General features: G+C 38.8%; 1 protein-coding gene across 1 annotated transcript in view; it reads right to left on the bottom strand.

The window, feature by feature from the left end:
* Window positions 1-581: 581 nt before the first annotated feature.
* The window catches only part of antxr1c (ANTXR cell adhesion molecule 1c), a 51,938-nt gene continuing 34,266 nt past the window's right edge, over window positions 582-18,253 (bottom strand). Inside the window, exons 13-18 of the mRNA XM_054768192.1 lie at window positions 16,536-16,631; window positions 16,327-16,365; window positions 15,180-15,278; window positions 14,935-15,099; window positions 11,255-11,335; window positions 582-5,439 (exon numbers count right to left, since the gene is read on the bottom strand). Of these exons, the coding sequence (XP_054624167.1) occupies window positions 5,176-5,439; window positions 11,255-11,335; window positions 14,935-15,099; window positions 15,180-15,278; window positions 16,327-16,365; window positions 16,536-16,631 (744 nt within the window). The 3' untranslated portion in view covers window positions 582-5,175. The remainder of the gene's footprint in view (window positions 5,440-11,254; window positions 11,336-14,934; window positions 15,100-15,179; window positions 15,279-16,326; window positions 16,366-16,535; window positions 16,632-18,253) is intronic.

Below are 18,253 nucleotides of genomic sequence, written 5' to 3'. Positions count from 1 at the left end.
CCAGAGCATCCCAAACATGCTCAATGGGTGACATGTCCGGTGAGTATGCTGGCCATGCAAGAACTGGGACGTTTTCAGGTTCCAAGAACGGGGCCGTGCATTATCGTGCTTCAACATGAGGTGATGGATGTTCTGCCAAATTCTCTGAAACGCCTTTGGAGACGGCCTATGGTAGAGAAATGAACATTCAATACACGAGCAACAGCTCTGGTTGACATTCCTGCTGTCAGCATGCCAATTGCACCCGCCCTCAAATCTTACGACACCCGTGGCATTGTGCTGTGTGATAAAACTGCACATATCAGAGTGGCCTTTTATTGTGGGCAGTCTAAGGCACACCTGTGCACTCATCATGGTGTCTAATCAGCATCTTGATATGGCACACCTGTGAAGTGGGATGGATTATGTCAGCAAAGGAGAAGTGCTCACTATCACAGATTTAGACAGATTTGTGAGCAATATTTGAGAGAAATGGTGATATTGTGTATGTGGAAAAAGTTTTAGATCATCTCATAAAAAATGGGAGCAAAAACCAACCAAGTGTTGTGTTGATATTTTTATTGAGTGTATAATAGAGAAACAGACCGATAGAAGCTTGGAAGTCAACCTTTATTGATACAGTTCAAAAGATCAAATCAGTAAGAAATCATACATATCTGCTGTTTATACATGTAAAAACACAGACTGGCATAACACATCTCTATTAGGAATGTCATGTACGGTCTCTAAGCCACTGTAAAGGCTGTTTTTTGAGAAATAAAGTCATTTTGTTACAACCAAAACCATTATACTATATGAGTCTTGTGAGTAGTAATACCTACAGATGACCATGTGACTTGAACACATGGAAAAAAACCCCCAAAAAACAGTGTCAAGTGCATTCAAAATCATTTTACCGATATATATGCCGTGAAAAAGTTGACATGTTTGAAGTTCAATACGTAAGTCGGATAACAACTTGCTCCTTATTTTGGAAATAGAAGGAAAATTGTTAATGAAAAAGAGATGCAAACTTGATAGACACACACAAACTCACATACTCACAGTGATTCAGGGTGACTTATAACGGCATTTTCATCCAGATATTGTCATTTATGGAAATTGATAAGGCAACATTCCTGGTAAAACCACAATTGATTTTGAATGTGTGTTGCACCACCATTCAGTCGTGTCATAACTGAATGATGCACGTGAAAAATGCAAAAATGTACAGAAACAAAAATACTGAAATGAAAGTCGGTGAGTATTAAAGGAATACCAACTTTTTTCAACCCCCTTCCAAAATACACTCACTGGACACTTCATTAGGCACACCTGCACAACCTAATCGAATACAAATACAAAAACTTCATGGAAACTTTGAACCTTTACAAAAATAACTAACGCGTGTTTGATTCAACGTTCGCGGGTCAACATTCACGGCCTCGCAAATTTGTAGATTTTTGGTCCAAAAATAATGTATTTCTCCGAAAATACTTAGTTTTTCGCAGAAAACACATCTCAATCACCCTAAGTCAGTAAAAATGTATAAATGCGTGATAATACGGGTAAAATGTACAGCATACATGTACCACAAAAAGCCCACCATTTTTTAACATGTTTATGTCTTTATGCTTCACTGGTAATGTTTTTTTGTCGGGCGTTGAGATTTCGGCGGCCCTTGAACACATCACAGTTTATTTGAAACGCTAAAGCGAAACTTATGTATAACAATCCGGCCTCAAAACTTGCAACGACGTGAACACAAGTTAATATATGATCCTAAATTGTGACTGAAATTACAGCAGGCAAATAGTGTGGATTATGTAGATGCTAGCCGCCTCAGACTCTAGTGGAGGCGTGGGCGAGGCTGTCTCGCTAGCCTGTGACGCTGATTCATCTGTTCTATTTATTGATTGGCGTTATTGTTCAATAGGGCTGAGTACTTATAATGTACATTTTATAATTTAAAATGTGTTAAAGTGTATGAGGCTTATTCAGAGCTTGTGCGTTTAGCATTTAGCTTGTTAGCTTCCGTCGCTAGTAAACAATGGCAATTGAAGATAGACTGTTTAATGTAATAATTGCAACAGTCCCTTTCACTGAAAATGTTGATCCGATCTAGGAGCTAGCGGGTGGGTTTGGAGGAGGAGCAAGCCGTTAAAAATAGACATTTAATGGGAGCGTCAATTACTCGCAGATTTTTGCCATTCCCTGGTCGGCATGGAACAGAACTCCAACAAAAACGGGGCTCTATTGTATCCCACTTGGTAGCAGCCTATAGAACAGTCAACTTTTAATAATCCAGACACAAATAATATGATATAAGACGGTCCCGAATATAAGACGACCCCTGCAGATGACACATGTAACATTTTTTTAAAGATACATCAGCAAAAAAACAGGTGGTAGAATAAAATTAATAAAGGATTTGATATTTCTTAGCTGCACAACATTTTGTTGGATGATCTGCTACCTTGATCCCCATTACCTTAAAATTAACACCAACCTCGGAGACACTTTTTTTTTAAACGAATCTCTGTGTCGCAGCTGCTCTGACTCGCTTGGGGAGAAGTCATTTGGCGCCCCCTTCCGGTATGCATGTAGACATCTTTAGATTCCGAAGACATGACATGACGTTCTTCTCAGGAAAAATACCACCCTATAGTCGGGTCAATACCACATATGTTAAATGAAATTAAACTAGATTGTAGAGAAAAATGTCACTACGAATATTGGATGCAGGTGTTCCCAATGTTGTGTCCAGCGAGTGCATATTTGACCCAATTCAAACATCATCAAATGTAACAACATCAATAATGCAATGAGGTGATAACAAGCTGGTAGGCCTTGTTTGACTGGCTAGCTGTTTTTAGGCTGCGCACAGTGTCCATGTCGGTGCTTGTCAATATTCAAGTACTCTCTTCTATTTCTCTCGGGAAGTCTGTAATAAATTAGATGCTCCGTGAACTGCCCTGCAGTTGCAATGTGACGGCTGATGATAAAACTGTAGACATAACATACAAAGAATATAAGAATTGCATCAAAACATAAAAAAAAAATAAAAAAAAACGTGACTTGCGCTGTTAACCTGATTTATGGCAGCTTTGAAGTCATGAGTTTTCAATTCCATGCATGCTGACAAAAACGACAACAAACAACATCCAGCGGTCTATGTGCGCAGATAGAAAACAACTAAAAATTACCACCAAATGACGTACTGCATAGCCGTGCTGTAAATCAAACTATAAAATCCAAAGCCTCTAATTACACAACAAAATACTGCATCATGAAAATATTATGTAAAAAACACACCATCTAAAAAAAAACAAACTTCTATACACGTCCCTGTTATTGCATGTTACAATACTGTACTGCTTTAAAAGGATACTTTTCCTGAATAACAAATGTGCTGGTTTAGCATGTCAACAAAATTAGCACCAACATTTTGAGCAAATCATCCAATTAATTCTGTAAATATTACTCAGATTCTAACTACTTTTCACGTGGATTCTCGATGGCAAAGGCATAACTCAGTAGTTGATCAAATAAATCATATGTATTGCTTTGAATGACTTTGGTCCATAAAAGCTTTTGCTGTCCTGCAACAATCATCCCGTGAAAAAAGAGTTTCCCTGCGTCACCTCGTTCACTTTGTATCTGACTAAACATAACTGCTTGTCAAAAATAGTAGGGAAAAAAAAAAGCCATAAAGTTAGTCCAGAGAAAGACTTTGGGGTTCAGTGGCCGACAGGGGCAAACGTGCAGCAATGATCCAAAACCCAAAACACAGAAAGGTCTGGCGCGACTGGTAGCCTGGCTCATCTCCATTTTGTTCCGTGCAGCATTTCTCTCATTTTTGACAATTTCAGCATTTTTCTTTTGCATTTGTTTTTGATCCTGCAGCATTTATGTCAGGAGTGTTCAAATGTTTTTCCATTGAGGGCCGCAAACTGAAAAATGAAAGGATGCACGGGCCGCTTTGATATTTTACATTTTGTAAACCAACCCATGTAGATATGCTAAGAAGTGATAAAGGGGAAAAAAGCATATTACTAGTATGCACTTTTTCTCCTTGTTTACACTTTTTTGCTCGTTTTTCCATTTGTGTTGCTTTACAAATATTTCAACATTTACGTGTTCTTTACCTCATAATGTTATGACTTTATTCCCATAATATTTTTGACTTTATTTTCATAATATTACAACCTTTTTGTGACGTAATTTTCCAAAAATTGCAACTTTTTTGTTTTTTGTTTTATTTCTCATATGACGACTTAAAAAAATATTTCTAATTTAATTTTAATTAATGTCATTTTTAATGTAATTTATGTATTATTTTTAATAGTTCTGTTTTTCCCCATAATATCCCAACTTTATTCTATGACTATTTTATGATTTTTTTTTTGTCATAATATTAGCATTTTGTTCTCCTAATATTTCAACTTTTTCCATCCATCCATTTTCATTTTCCAGGGTGCACCGTGGACTGGTCGCCAGCCAATCGCAGTATTTCAACTTTATTCTCGTAAAATTACTGCTGTTTGTTTCCATTTTTGCTGGGTTTTTTTTGTTTTTTTTCATTTTCTTGTTTAATTGTACTTGTAGTGCATAAGTACACGGGCCAAAAACCCCCCACCCGAGGGCCGCAGATGGCCCCCAGACCACACCTTGGACATCCGTGGTTTATGCGATTGCAGCATTTTCCCGTTGCATTTGTTTTATGGTGTTTGTGTGTTTTAGTTGTGTGTTTGCAGTGTTGGGACGTTTGCCCAACACGTCGGCCACTGCACATTGCATTGACCAAAATGCTGTTTTTTACAAATCGTGTGGTCTTCAAGAAAGAACACAAAGAAAGCTTTCCTTAAAATGTGACTCTCACTTTAGTGCATAGTGTTGAATGATTAACACTCTTTGGAGCCATTTGCATAGAAATTGCAAACATGCAAAGTCATTGAAGGCCTCATTGGTTATGTACGTATCTTCCATCTTGACAGTCTTACCCATACAAGAGACCAAACTAAGCCAGAATTGATCACATGAAGATGATCTTTGGTGAATAGCAGAAGAATCTATGGCTGGAGGACTGACTTCAGACTGAAAGTCAGTCAACAGAGTGGTCAGTCAGTGAAGTCCAGGTGGGTCCATGAGGGACAGGGACAGGGAGGCACAGGGGTGGGCTTTTACCTGGGTCGTTCATGGTCGCAGGCTGGGTGGTGGACGCGACGGCGGTGGACAGGGAAGGCCCGGGGGTGTGCGGGACGGAGGGGGTCCTGGTGGTAGATTGGCCACAGGGGGTGCTTTGGCAGGAGGACTTGAGATGGTAGGGGACTCGGGGGCGGCGCTGGTGCTGGGGCGGTAGTTGGGTGCAGGCGATGAAGGCCTGTGGATTGGGGAGCGAGGCGCCGACTTGGCTGGCTGGGAGCCTTCTTTCACTCTTGTGAAGTTGATGCATCGACCCTGAAGTGGAAGAGAAATACATGAAAGAATAAGCGCAGGGGCCATTTTTAGCCATCAGCTCACTTTCATTGGCCCGGGGCATGTTCTAAAAATAAAATGAATTCATTATTAGTGAGATATATAACTAGGATGCTACGTGGTATCGTAAGATGTACGCTGCGCCGGCTTGCTCCTCCCCCTCCAAACAGAAGACCGTCAAGGATTCTTTTAACCTGTGTGTATAAGACTCATTCCCAAACACCTTCTCCTCCGATTTCAGATCAACATTTGCAATAAAAGTGACTGTTGTAACACATTGATTAGTTCCGGCTCCAATACCACTCCCTTCTTTCTTTAATTAGCATTGTTTGCTTGTGACGAAGGAAGCTAAAAAGCTAATAAATAGTCGATGAGTGCCATGGATGTTCACCGAGTTGACTCAAAATCCCCGAGAGTTTCTTTTGCAAAGAACTGCACATCACCCCATCAACCCACACAAAGAGCTATGAAGCAGGGATGTCCAAACTTTTTCCAGCGGCTGCAATCGAAGGATGCAAGGGCCACTTTGATATTTTGTAGAGCAGCACATATGCTAAGAAGGTAGATATACTTCAAGAAAAAACTGCATCTCAGCTCTGTGGTATACGGTAGGTGAAAAAGCCAATTAGTATCAACTTCGTCTTTCCTCTTTTTTCACATTTTTGCTGTTGTTTTTTTTTTATTTTGCAAATATTTCAATTTTCTTCTTAAATAATCTTTGTCAATTTTCTTTTTGTAATATTATGACTTTATTCCCAGAATATTTTGCCTTTATTACCACGATATTGCAACTTTTTTCCTTTTATAATTTTATTTTGTTTTGTTTTGTTACTCGTAATTTTACAACTTTTAAAAAAATAACATATTTTTTCTTGAATATTTCAACTCTATGCCACTAAAATGACATGATTTGTCCCTATTATTGTAAAATTGAGACTTTTTTTCTCATTTGAATACAATGTTTTTCTGTTAATAGTTTTACTTTATTTTGGTACACTTACAACTGTTTTATCCATTTCTGTAGTCTTGTAATTTTTGTTCTCATAATTAGGACTTTATTCCCAAAATATAATTAACAATGACATTATTTTTCCTCATAATGTTACAATTTTATTCTCGTAAAATTACGACTTTTTCTTGTTAGATTACAACTTTTTTTCTTTTAGCATTTTGCCTTTTTTTTCATGTAAAATTACTGCTTAATTTTCCATTTTTTTCTGTTACTTTTTTTCTTGAGTTTTCTTGTGAAATATTTTTACAATGTGCCGCGAGCCAACAAAAAACAGCCCCCAGGATGCACTTTGGACACCCCAATCAAGACGGCGTTGGAGGGGACGGCTTGGTGACTCCGCAGAGCATAATCCAGATGACTATTTGTCTACCAAGTTCGGTGGCAACCAAACACTTTGTAGAGCACAGAATTGTGTTGTGTGTCTCACGTTCGACCATGTCACTGGAAGTGTAGCGTGGACTTCCATGCAGCAAATATGGATTTGTTTCAGTTCAGGGATGGTGTGAATGTGGGCGTGTTTCTATGCAGTATGTGTCCTGTGATTGGCTGGCGACCAGTCCAGGGTGTACCCTGCCTCTCGCCCAAAGTTAGCTGGGATAGGCTCCAGCTCCTCACCACCAACTGTTGCAAATAAAGCCACAAACAGAGAAAGCAAGATACGTATCTTGCGTCTTTTTGGTTTTGGATGGATGAAGAACATTGGATGCTGAACATTTTAAATTCCAGCGCTGGCAAAAATGTCACGTTTTTCTTGTGCAGTGTTTGCTTAGCTGTAACTCCGCTCCATTGTTTCCTCATGCTGAGGGTTCTGTTTTGGTCTTTGTTTAGTTTCTATAATTTGTTTCATTTGTGTTTTGATTTTCTTTGTCTAGTATTGCCATTTCTTGTCTGCCTTTGAATTTGTTATTAATTTGACCGCTTTGTTTTTGTTGTTTTGTACCGCTTTTCTCATTCCATCAGTTAAGCTGCATTTCGGACACAATGACATCGATCCACATACATGCCTGCATACGTACTTCAATGGTGTAGAGACACAGGCGTCTAATCAGAAGTACATACTGTATGAGCCTAAGCATGACAAACTCGGCCAAACCTCATGTGTGTACCTGTGTATTTTTATTTTATTTTTTATTTCTTTTGTATTTCTTAAATCCTCACTTTGGCACTCTCACTTCAAAGTTGACCAAAGAGTTGAATATTTAAAAATGCTATTAAGAGGAGACCTAATGCATGTTAAAAAAAAAAAAAAAAAAAAAAAAATTGAATTATATAAAAAAAATGAAGAGTATCGAGTTCCATCAAGGTCATATAATAAAGCAGTCAATGCGTGTGTGTGTGTGTGTGTGTGGTGTTTTCTGCTATTACCTCATTTTTAGACAGCTAAATGCCCCCGTGAGGAGGCTTGAGTTAAGTGAATAAAAGGTTTATAAGAGCTAATAAGTCATTTCTAACTGTGTGTGTGTGTGCGTGTGTGTGTGTCTTTTGTGTGTGAGCGAGCGAGCTCAACCTCATGCACGCTGACGTCAATATAAATGATGTGGTTTCGAGCAGAGGTTACAGGGTTCGTTGCAGGACCGTGTGCATGCGTGTAGTTGAATATCTGTATTTTCCAGAAAACTTTGGGAACTACATGAGTGTAAATTTACCAAGAATAGAACCGTTCTTGTACTTTGGACATGCACGTGCTGATGTACTCGGCTTAATAAGCTGTATGACCACGGTCAATTGATTCTTCCATCGTGTAATACATGTACATTATCTGAGAATGTAACATTTGTACATCTTTTCCATGTAGAACAGCTTCCATTCTACAAGAAACTAGGGGTGGCTGGATCCATTCAAACATAGATAGTACTGATACCAAAGAATAGTATCACTATTGGACCGATACTAACGTGACAAGGTTGATGTTTTTCATTTTTCTTCTGTTTATTTTCAGATTTTTTTTTGTTCTTTTGTAGTGTTCATATTGTTGCATTGTTGATATTGTTATAGTAATAGCCTACATTGTTATATTGTTTACAGAGTAAGAGATAAGTCCTTGAACATAGGAGGGCTTTGGGTCAAAAATCAAAGAGCCATTTGAATAAGACCCAAATTTAAGACAAAATCACAAAACCATTCGATAATCTTGAAAAATTTCACGTAAAAGGTATCAGTATCAGGATCGGTGTTCCTTTGTATCGGCTCAAGACCAAAATCGCCCACCCCTACAAGAAACATGTCAAATTCACCTTTTGTTAAGCCACACCCCTGAAATGCAGACAAACCAATCACAAATCAGCAACCAGCAAGCTCCAGACACATGAATGACCCTTCCCTCATGGTGCTCCAGTTCAATCAATGCTACATGTTATATTTTTGTATATTTTTGATATAATTCCACACTCAAACGGGTAATTATGGGTAAAAGGTATGCTTGTGACACAAGTGACAACCAAAGAAGTTGGAGTTTTTTTCTGTGTACAAAAAACAAAATGTGAAGGAGGATTAAAAACCTCCATTATATAAATGTAGGCGGTGGATAAAGCTACGCTGTTGTCAACACAACAATCAACTCTCCAAGGTAAGCACTACATTTATTACCTGTAAAATAACAACCTGTGTAGCTAAACCAAGTATAGCAACCTCATTCATATTGGCTATGTATTAGCTAGTTAGCTAACACTAGCTCCTACAATTGAAAGTAATGTCATTGTCGGCCTTAATGATTGTGAGAGTAAATGGAGACCTACCCAGTTTTACAGGCACATTGTTGCTAAAAATCATTGTGTTCTTTGGTGGTTCACTTTTATTTCCTATGTGGTCTGTACATGTTGGCTTCCATTTTTATTTGCATTATTTCCTTGTGCTACTTTGATATAAATACCTTAATGGATATACCACAGGCCCTTTTTAATGCTTTTGTCTGAAATTGTAAATATTTTTGGATGATTTATCTTCGGGCAAGGCAAGCACAATTTGGTTTCGGCCTTCACACATTAAGGCTGTGTTTCAATTTGTGCACTTCCACACTTACACTTTTAAGTGTTAAAGTGCATTCACACTGAGAAGTACAATAAAGTGCAGTCTATCGCCAGTACCCTGACGTAGCACTCAATACGCCCCAATGGTGCATGTGCATCAATGGACCCTAACCACCCTCAATCATGTGACTCACTCGACTCGCTCCCAACTAACCACATTGCTTGTTTGTTTTAAAAACAAAATGTAACTGTGGTAAAAAGTCACATTTGGAGTCCAAAGACCTAGTCGGATAACTCTCGCTAGCGACAGACAGGCAAAGAGTGTAAAAGAAGATGCAAGGACAGACGATTCGGCAATAGGTTTTGGTGGCCGATCGATCGGAGCATCCCTCGTTTGCACATGTAAAAATTGTGTTGTTTTTTTTACAGTGATGTGTATGTATGCTGTACATTTTAGCTGTAGTATCATGTATTTGTACATTTTTAACAACTTTAGGGTGAATGAGATGTTTTCTGCAAAAAAAAAGAATAATTGAGAATTTTTTTTTTTTTTTGACCGAAAAGCCGCCAATTTGCAGGGCCGTGAATGCTAAATGTACGAGGGTCCACTGTACTTCTTTTCTAGTGTGTCTCCAGCCTGAACAAGGACAAGTGACTCATCCTGTCTTCCTTCCTCTGTCTATCTGTCTCATTCGCACACCTCCACTGACTCGACACCTGCTTCACATTACAGACCAGAAATGTGCTCTGAAGCCTGAATGACACTCATATCCTTGTAGTTTGATAGCTGTGATTCCAGGTGGCTTATTTTCCAATCCCCGGGTTTTTGTATTAGAAAGCCACAGATAAGAGTTGAGAGGTGTGTAAAGTGATGTGTAAGTTGAAAGTGACTGCCTGTTTTTGTACTATCGTTTGTTTTTATTCACTTTGTTATCATCTTAATGTCTCCCTCCCAGCCATTAGGCATTGGTCCAAACACCAGTTAAAATCATGCCTTTCTTGCAGAAAAGCTTCCAATGATTCTTTTAACAGGAATTCCTCATTTAAGAGTGTTTTCTTGGCATGGCAAACAGGTACAGCCCTTTCTGCCCTCAAGATACTAAAAGTCGCCCTGATTCTGCATTTTCACCAAAGCAGCCTGGCAGCCGGGATGAAAAAGATGATTGATTTGATTTCCGTCACCATTGTGTCTCTCCTGCCCAGCCAGGCCAACTTGCGTTAGTTCTCCATGACGCAATTCTCATCTCTAAGAAGAAATCATGCCTTTTTCCACTAAAGTAATATGCGGTTTGTGATGAAGCCTCAGAAATATCTCCAGGCCAGCTCATTTCCAGGCAGTGGAATGTTGTATGTTCACCATGAGTGGAAACAAGCATCTTTTAATGTAATCTTTCAATTTAAATAAGTGTTACCTGAACTTTATTTGGAAAACACACTTGCCAAATCACACAAGATGAGGCGTACTAGTGGGCTTTTAGGGTTGTTTTGTTGCCATGGAATGCATGTTCTTGACGTGCTGTTTCATCAGTCCTGTACATTACATTACACAAACTGCACTATAAGTCAATCAAACTTGACTTCATTGGTTTTCATGATAATCTGTGGAGACATGCGCATGGCCAGATAGGCAGAATGGAAACATTTGCATCCTGTTTGGGCCTACAGTATATACAATATGAACACCATCATAATTCTTTTCAGATCATGTTATACAAAAGCAGATTCTGGACATAGCTTTTGGGTTACATCCCTAAATCACCGCAGGAAAGTAGACAATGTGGGAGTGAATGTGATGCTTCCTTTGTGCAGTACCACTTACATGATCTCCGGGCTGGGGTCTCATCAAAGACACCTGGTCATAACCACGGCGAAACAGAGCCCAGATAGCGTCCAGTTTACCCTGAACAAGACAGAGGAGAACAAGACAAAGGTTTAACAGCTGGACCTCCTTAAAAAGGGACGCACGGGTAAATCTCACTTTTTAAAACTCGTCCCCAAGGCAACCAATTTTATATGTAGGACAATAGTTATAGCCAATTATGCATAGGGCTTAAAACATCAAAACAATAAGCAACCATTTTATCTTGTACCTAAGTTTCATATCTCCAATGTGTTGATATTGATCATTTTGAAAGATACAGCAACACTTTAAAGGGTCACTAACATGATTTATCAAGTTTGCTGAAATATGTTCGATATTGTTTGTAATTAGGTTCTACGTTGTTCATTTCGCGAGCAGTAAATTCTCAAAAATTACATTTATTGTTCAGGATCTCCAGTCACAGAAAAGGGCGGTTTCCCAAGTGCCGTCAGTGCAGTCGACCCTCTCAGCGAAAGCAGTGTAAACAAACGCCTGTCGAGGTAGCTCGTCGACTTCGTTCGGTTTATTTTTCATCAAAATGTTAATCATGCCAAATCGTGGTGTTGCATAGCAACAAGCATTTAAAGCATTATACATGTTGTAAAACATATTTTCACAGCGATATGTTAATGGTGGAGGGCAGGGCGGCGCCGAAATACACAAAAAAGGCCCTAAAGACCCCTTTACGCTCATTAAGAAGCTGATTTAAAACAATAATTGAAGGATAAGCAACTCCAATGTAATTTACACTTACCATTCTGTGTTTTGAAGCCAATCAATCTTCATCTCCATGTCTTTGTCATCAGACACCTCCGCGTCAGACACGCTAGTTTCATCGTCTGTGGTTTGAATAAATACGGCTTATTGCCCTGTTCTGCAAGTTCTTTATTTCATCTCCAGATGTTTCTTCCTCCTCAAACAATTGACACTACAGTATAATCACTGTAAACATCCTTTGTCTCGTATACCGGCATGTTTGTTTACTTGTCAAGTTCGACTGCGCTGACGTCACTTTGGAAACGCGACTGGAGTTCGTCATGGCTCCCGCGATGGACGATAAATGAAATTTTTGCTAATTTACCGTTCGCTCTCATAAAACAAACAACATAGAACATAATTACAAACAATATAGAACATATAACATGTCAGTGACCCTTTAAACTCCACCGTAAACTTCAGCTTTACAGATGCCATGTCTACTCTACTGGCAGTGTGTGTTGAGGCAATGATGTTTCCTGTAACACAACTGCTTCATGGATCACCATTATCTTTTTAAAATTAGCACTATAACACATTCTCTGTTGTTTGCTAAGCCTGTGTTCGCACTTGTGGTTTGGTATAATATAATATAAAAAAAAAAGCTGTCTGCTGACTAGTAGTAATGTGTGGCTCGATACTAAAATATCAATACGCCTGCTGCAAGATCTTTATGCTGGAAAATTGATTCTCAAATCAATATATTGATACTTTGATATTTCAGTCATTTGGGGTAATGTATATCATTAACAGGAACACAGTGGAAAGCAACTAAATGATGGTGATCTTGTCTAAATGATACGCGGTTGGTGGGAACAACTTTTTCCTCTCCGTAATGCGTAAGCGGCAGTCTCAGTCTGTTGAAACGATGGTCAATTGTAAACCGAGAGCCGCATACAGAAAAATCACAGGATGTGGGGGTCCACTTTGATATTTTCTTATGTATTTTTGATTTTTTTTTAAAGGGCTTTAAAAAATGTACATATATTTGAAGCCAAAGCTTTGGGTTATTATTAGTATCAACATTTCAGCTTTTTTCTTTAGATTGTGACTTTTTGCTGTCATTTTCAATTTTTTTTCTTTTTTTTGTGTTTCATCTTATTTCTACAAAGTGCCGTGGGCCAATAATATACAGTATTAGTCACGTGTCACAAATGACCCCCGGGCCGCATTTTGGACACCCCTGTTATAGTAGTTCTTAAATATTAATAATTTATTGTAAAGGTTTTATTATTTTACTTATTTTATTGTGGCAGTGGCCCAGACCCGGATAAGCGGAGGAAAATGGAATGGAATGGAATTTTATTGTTTAAAATAGCATTTTCACTTGCGTCCTTTTTTTTTTTTAGCCGTTGTACATTCACCTGGCTATTGCAAATCACACTGCTACCTCAATATACTTCACAGTTCTAGATATATAATAAATATAAATTGTATAAAATATACATAAATACCTTACTATGATGTTTTGTATTCTTTATGCTATTAGCTATGCTATTATTTTGAAATACACTACTTTTTAAAATCTCTGACATACTAGGTCAGGGATATCCAAGCTACAGCCTGGGGGCCATTTGCGGCCCACAGCTTGTTTTTTTCCTTCAAGAATTTAAATTAAACAAATAACAAAACCCAACAACAGGAACAATGGGGGGGGGAAAAAAGAGCAAAAAGGTATAATGTCCTGTGTCACTTATAACACAAAGCTAACACAGTTTTGTCTTGAAATACATATCAAGTTTTACCTTTCTACAAAATAAATGTCAAAATGTCCCCTACATCCTTTGATTTTTCCATATGTTTACACAAAGTATCGATTTCACCAATACCAGCCTGAATTTCACTCAGCATTGGATTGGAAAGGAAATCAGTGGTATCGCACATCACTACTGACTGGATTGTATTCGTTAATTCTCTTAGATTTCATGAAAAGCTTCTAAAATATACTTTTAAAGAGTGCCATTGTCATACTCTTATATTCGGGTCAAAACGGTACTATTGTCCTTTGACCGTTTATGAGTCGAGGCCACTATTTTAGGAAATAGGTTTATATTATCACAACAATGATTGGGACAATTGCATTTTAAGGATATTGCATGAAAATATGCTGAAACTTAAGTATAATATTTGTGCATAACCATGTGACATCCTGGATTAACGGGAAATGTTCTTCCCTTACATAAGGTGCGTACAGTCAGCATACATAGTGACTGGCCTTTTTCCTACCACTGACTGTGAGGAGTGTAGAGTTTCACCATGAATCACAGCAGAACTGGGGCCTGATGGGCTGCCTCATGCAAAAATACACAGTCTGTACAGTTCCACTAAGCAGTGTGCACAGATAACAGTGCACACTGCCCTGCCCAGTGAATGGCCGGTGTTGTTACACAGAGCTCTATTCGCTTGAAACAAAAATATCACTGATGCCAAGTCGAAAAATATCTACAGTTTCTGGAGTAGATCTTAGTATATTTCTTTGGATGTATCAAAGTCTTGTTTTGAGAAAACATTGCAACTTTAATCAGGAGTCGTTTGGCTACTCCGTCTGTTGGATTTCAGCCAAAATGGCTGGCAAGAGCTCAAAAATGCACAGCGGAAAAAAGCTGTAACACGGTGGATTTGTAAACGCCAGGGAAGCCGTGGATGCTGGATGCTTGTAGATACAGTAAGCTGAATATAATGATCATGCAGTTACACATATAAACACTTAGAATAAGTCTATAAACGGCTAGTGATAGATATACTGTTTCCATCAGATGTACAATACTGACTGCTGACTACACTGGAGCCTTTTTCTACACTGGGATTATCCTTAGGCTATCCTAACAGTATGAAGAAAAGCAGAGCTGTGGACACTGAAGGAAACTGGAGGCGTTCTTTACCCGGATGGGTGTGTACCACTTCCGGTTCTGAGGCGCCTTTTTGGGAGATTTCTTGGGTTTTGGCTCGAAGGGTTCGTATTCCTGTTCTGGCATTTTCACCACAGCATTCTTCGGTTTCTCCAGCTTTGCCCCTTCCTCAGTGGAGCCCTTTCCGCCCCATCGCACCTTTTTTAAAGAAAGAAATGGGAATTTTTATTAGGACATGTTCACTGTCTATCACCAACATGCATTTGTCATCTTGTCACCTCCATCCTCTTGATGCCTCCAATTCCTCGTCCTCCGTAATATGAGGCATCAACAGTGGGCCACTTTTTCTTTGGTAGACCATCTTCATCATCTGATTCCTATAAGACAAGTTAAAACGCATCCTTTTATATATTTATATTACATTTTGAGGAATATATTTAGACTTTTTGCCATTTGACTCTGGTACAGTTCATCAAACAATTAAATTGGCTCCATCCAGCCATTCGGAACCTCTTACGTCATTCTCCATGTACCAGGAAGTAGCTTCCTAACTCATAAACAGACACATACAGGTAGGGATGTCCTGATCCCGATTGTTTCCCCTCACTGTTCCCGAACTGCTGTGTCATTGTGCCAGGAGCTCACACGCGGTGGCGGATCTACGTCGTGGCCGTTGCCACCTTTGGTCACTCTCCGGCCACCTCACTGGCCACCAAGACATTTCAGGTCTGAACTTATTGTCACCTCGATGTGAGTAATGGTCTCACATTGACCACCTCAATGAAAAATGTCTGGCTCCGCCACTGCTCGCATAAGAATTGCTGCTCTAACCGCTGGTTGTTTATACTAGGGACTGTCAATAAATTACTATTGCGCTGAAGAGTTTGTTAAAAAAAAAGTCATATATTCTAAATCGCACCACAAATTGATCTATAACCATGTCAAATGATTAGTTCTACCCTAAAAGTATTTTGCGCACCTATTTTTTCTAATTTTATCTTTGACTGGATTAGGGACCTGACTCGCAGAAGTTTGTTACAAAAGCCAAACAATATTGTTGGTCATGCTGTTTAACAAAAACGTACATTCAGCAATACTTTGGTTGCATTATTTTTAATGCTTTGAAGAGCTATTTTCATAAACCATCATGGCCGTTTAGGTTTATATAGGTAAGAAAGCCAATAGCGAGCATCTCTCATATCCATGCATCCATCCAATCCATTTTCTATGCCGCTTATTCTAGTTAGGGTGGCGGGGGTATGCGTACCCGGAGAAAACCCATGCACGCACGGGGAGAACATGCAAACTCCACACAGAGATGCCCAAGCAGAGATTCGAACCCAGGTTCTCTCATATCCACTATACGCAAGTGGAAAGTATTGGGCGTGATACTATCGTCTGTTTTCAGTGGGTTTTCCAACTTACGGGCTCAGGAGGAGGTGGAGGGGGAGGTTCTTTGATCACCTAGAAAAAGCACCAGAAATGACACGTTCATAGAGGTAGAAACAACAAGGATTTGTTCAGCTTGTCACAAACACATTTATCACACATTCATTCACCTCCTCCTTTCGACTGCTCAAATATTTGTTGTTTTGAACATTTTTCGGGAGATTTTAGAATTTTAATGTTCTTACCACTGTGCAGCAGAGAGGCCAGAACCACCACATGAGGAGCAAGGCCAACAAGAGAAACAACACCAGCAGGGTGATGAGCAGAATGGTGCCATCAAACTGTAGAAGACATAGCATATTACAGTGAAACCTTGGTTAGCGTCATTGTGTTCCAGAAGGTCTGACTCAAACCGAAAGGGATGCTAACTGAATCAATTTTTCCCATAAGAAATAATGTAAATCCAATTAATCCCTTCCAGAGAGTCAGCAATTTTAACACAAAACACGTTTTTATACTTTTGCAGTTAGTTTTACGTGCAGAAAACAATTCCAAATGCATATAAATTCATGTAAATGATGAATGAAACGGATAAATGAACATTTGAAGTTACTTTTACCTTCATTGAAGATGTATTTCTTAGTAGGCCTGTCACGATAACAAATTTTGCTCGTCGATGATTGTCCAACAAATTATTGTCGATAATCGATATTAATGACATTTTCTGAGACAACTTTTAAAATTAATTATATGACATAATAATGTTAGTACATAGTATAAAAAGCAATAAACTTTAATTTCTCAAGAGTATTTAACATTGTAATTGCAATATCAACAGCTTTTAAATAAAATAAATTAAACAAACAACACAATAAATTAAACAAACAAAAAAAGACAACAGAAAAACCCCAATGAAAATAAAATGGGGTCTGTCTCTTTGAGCAAAAATTGCACTTAAATAAAAGTCACAATCATAACCAAAAACTGTAAAAAAAAAAATAGACCCTGTTTCTGTTAAGAAAAACTCTTTCTCTCACTCCAATAAAAAGCATACACAACAATAAATACAATATAAATAAAATGGAGTATCAAGTCCCTCTAAACAAAATTGCACTTGAATAAATAATGACCATTGGGTATCATTCCTTAACAGGAAGGCTTAACATATAGCGAACGACACTGTGAGTGTGCAGCATTTTGCACTATTTTGTTTATATTTACTTTGCTGGCCAAATGCCTCAGTAAGCGTTGACTGTCGGTATGGAGACTCGCCTACCCGCAGTACCTCCATCGGTAGTTTTTGTTTTTTTTTCCCAGTTGGTAAAAATGTCGATCGTCGGTGTTCATGCGCTCACATTGTTCAATCTGATTAAAACAAAAATATTCTCACATTGGGGCTGTGGCATTTGTCTTAGAAACCATCGCTTCTGTGCCTTCATTCATGTTAGCGCATGCTGGCTCAGGAGGCTAACTTGCTGCTAGCACACTGTATCCACTCACTGGTCCACGAGGCTGAGTGAGAGGAGGCTTCACTCCCTCCGTTCATTCCACTATAGAACCAAGTGGCACAGACCGATTCAGAGTGAACCCTCTTGTCATCCAGCCTGTGTGGTTTAAAGAGACGAGGAAATGAAACACGCATGTATGCATGCACATGTCAATTATCGAAGCTGGCATAATAGTCAACTTTTTTTTTGTCGTTTGATTCATCGATTTATTGATTATCGTGACAGGCTTTCTTCTTCTCGACTGGTCATTTCTGTGTGTCTACATTTCGTTTTTTTTCCTCGATGACAGCGGTTTCATGTAAGCCAGGGAGCTTCCAAAACAAATACATCACTAACTTGGAAGCAATTGTCCACAAGCTAAATATGGTTCACATTATACGCCACAGATGAGGATCACATGTGGTTAGACTTAAGCCTATGTATCTTGCGGCAAAAAGACACGGGCTGTTTATCTG

This window comes from Dunckerocampus dactyliophorus, chromosome 2 (assembly GCF_027744805.1).
Source record: "Dunckerocampus dactyliophorus isolate RoL2022-P2 chromosome 2, RoL_Ddac_1.1, whole genome shotgun sequence".
Lineage (NCBI taxonomy): Eukaryota > Metazoa > Chordata > Actinopteri > Syngnathiformes > Syngnathidae > Dunckerocampus > Dunckerocampus dactyliophorus.
Note: the sequence above shows the minus strand (reverse complement) of the source record. Positions and strands in the feature narration are given on the sequence as shown.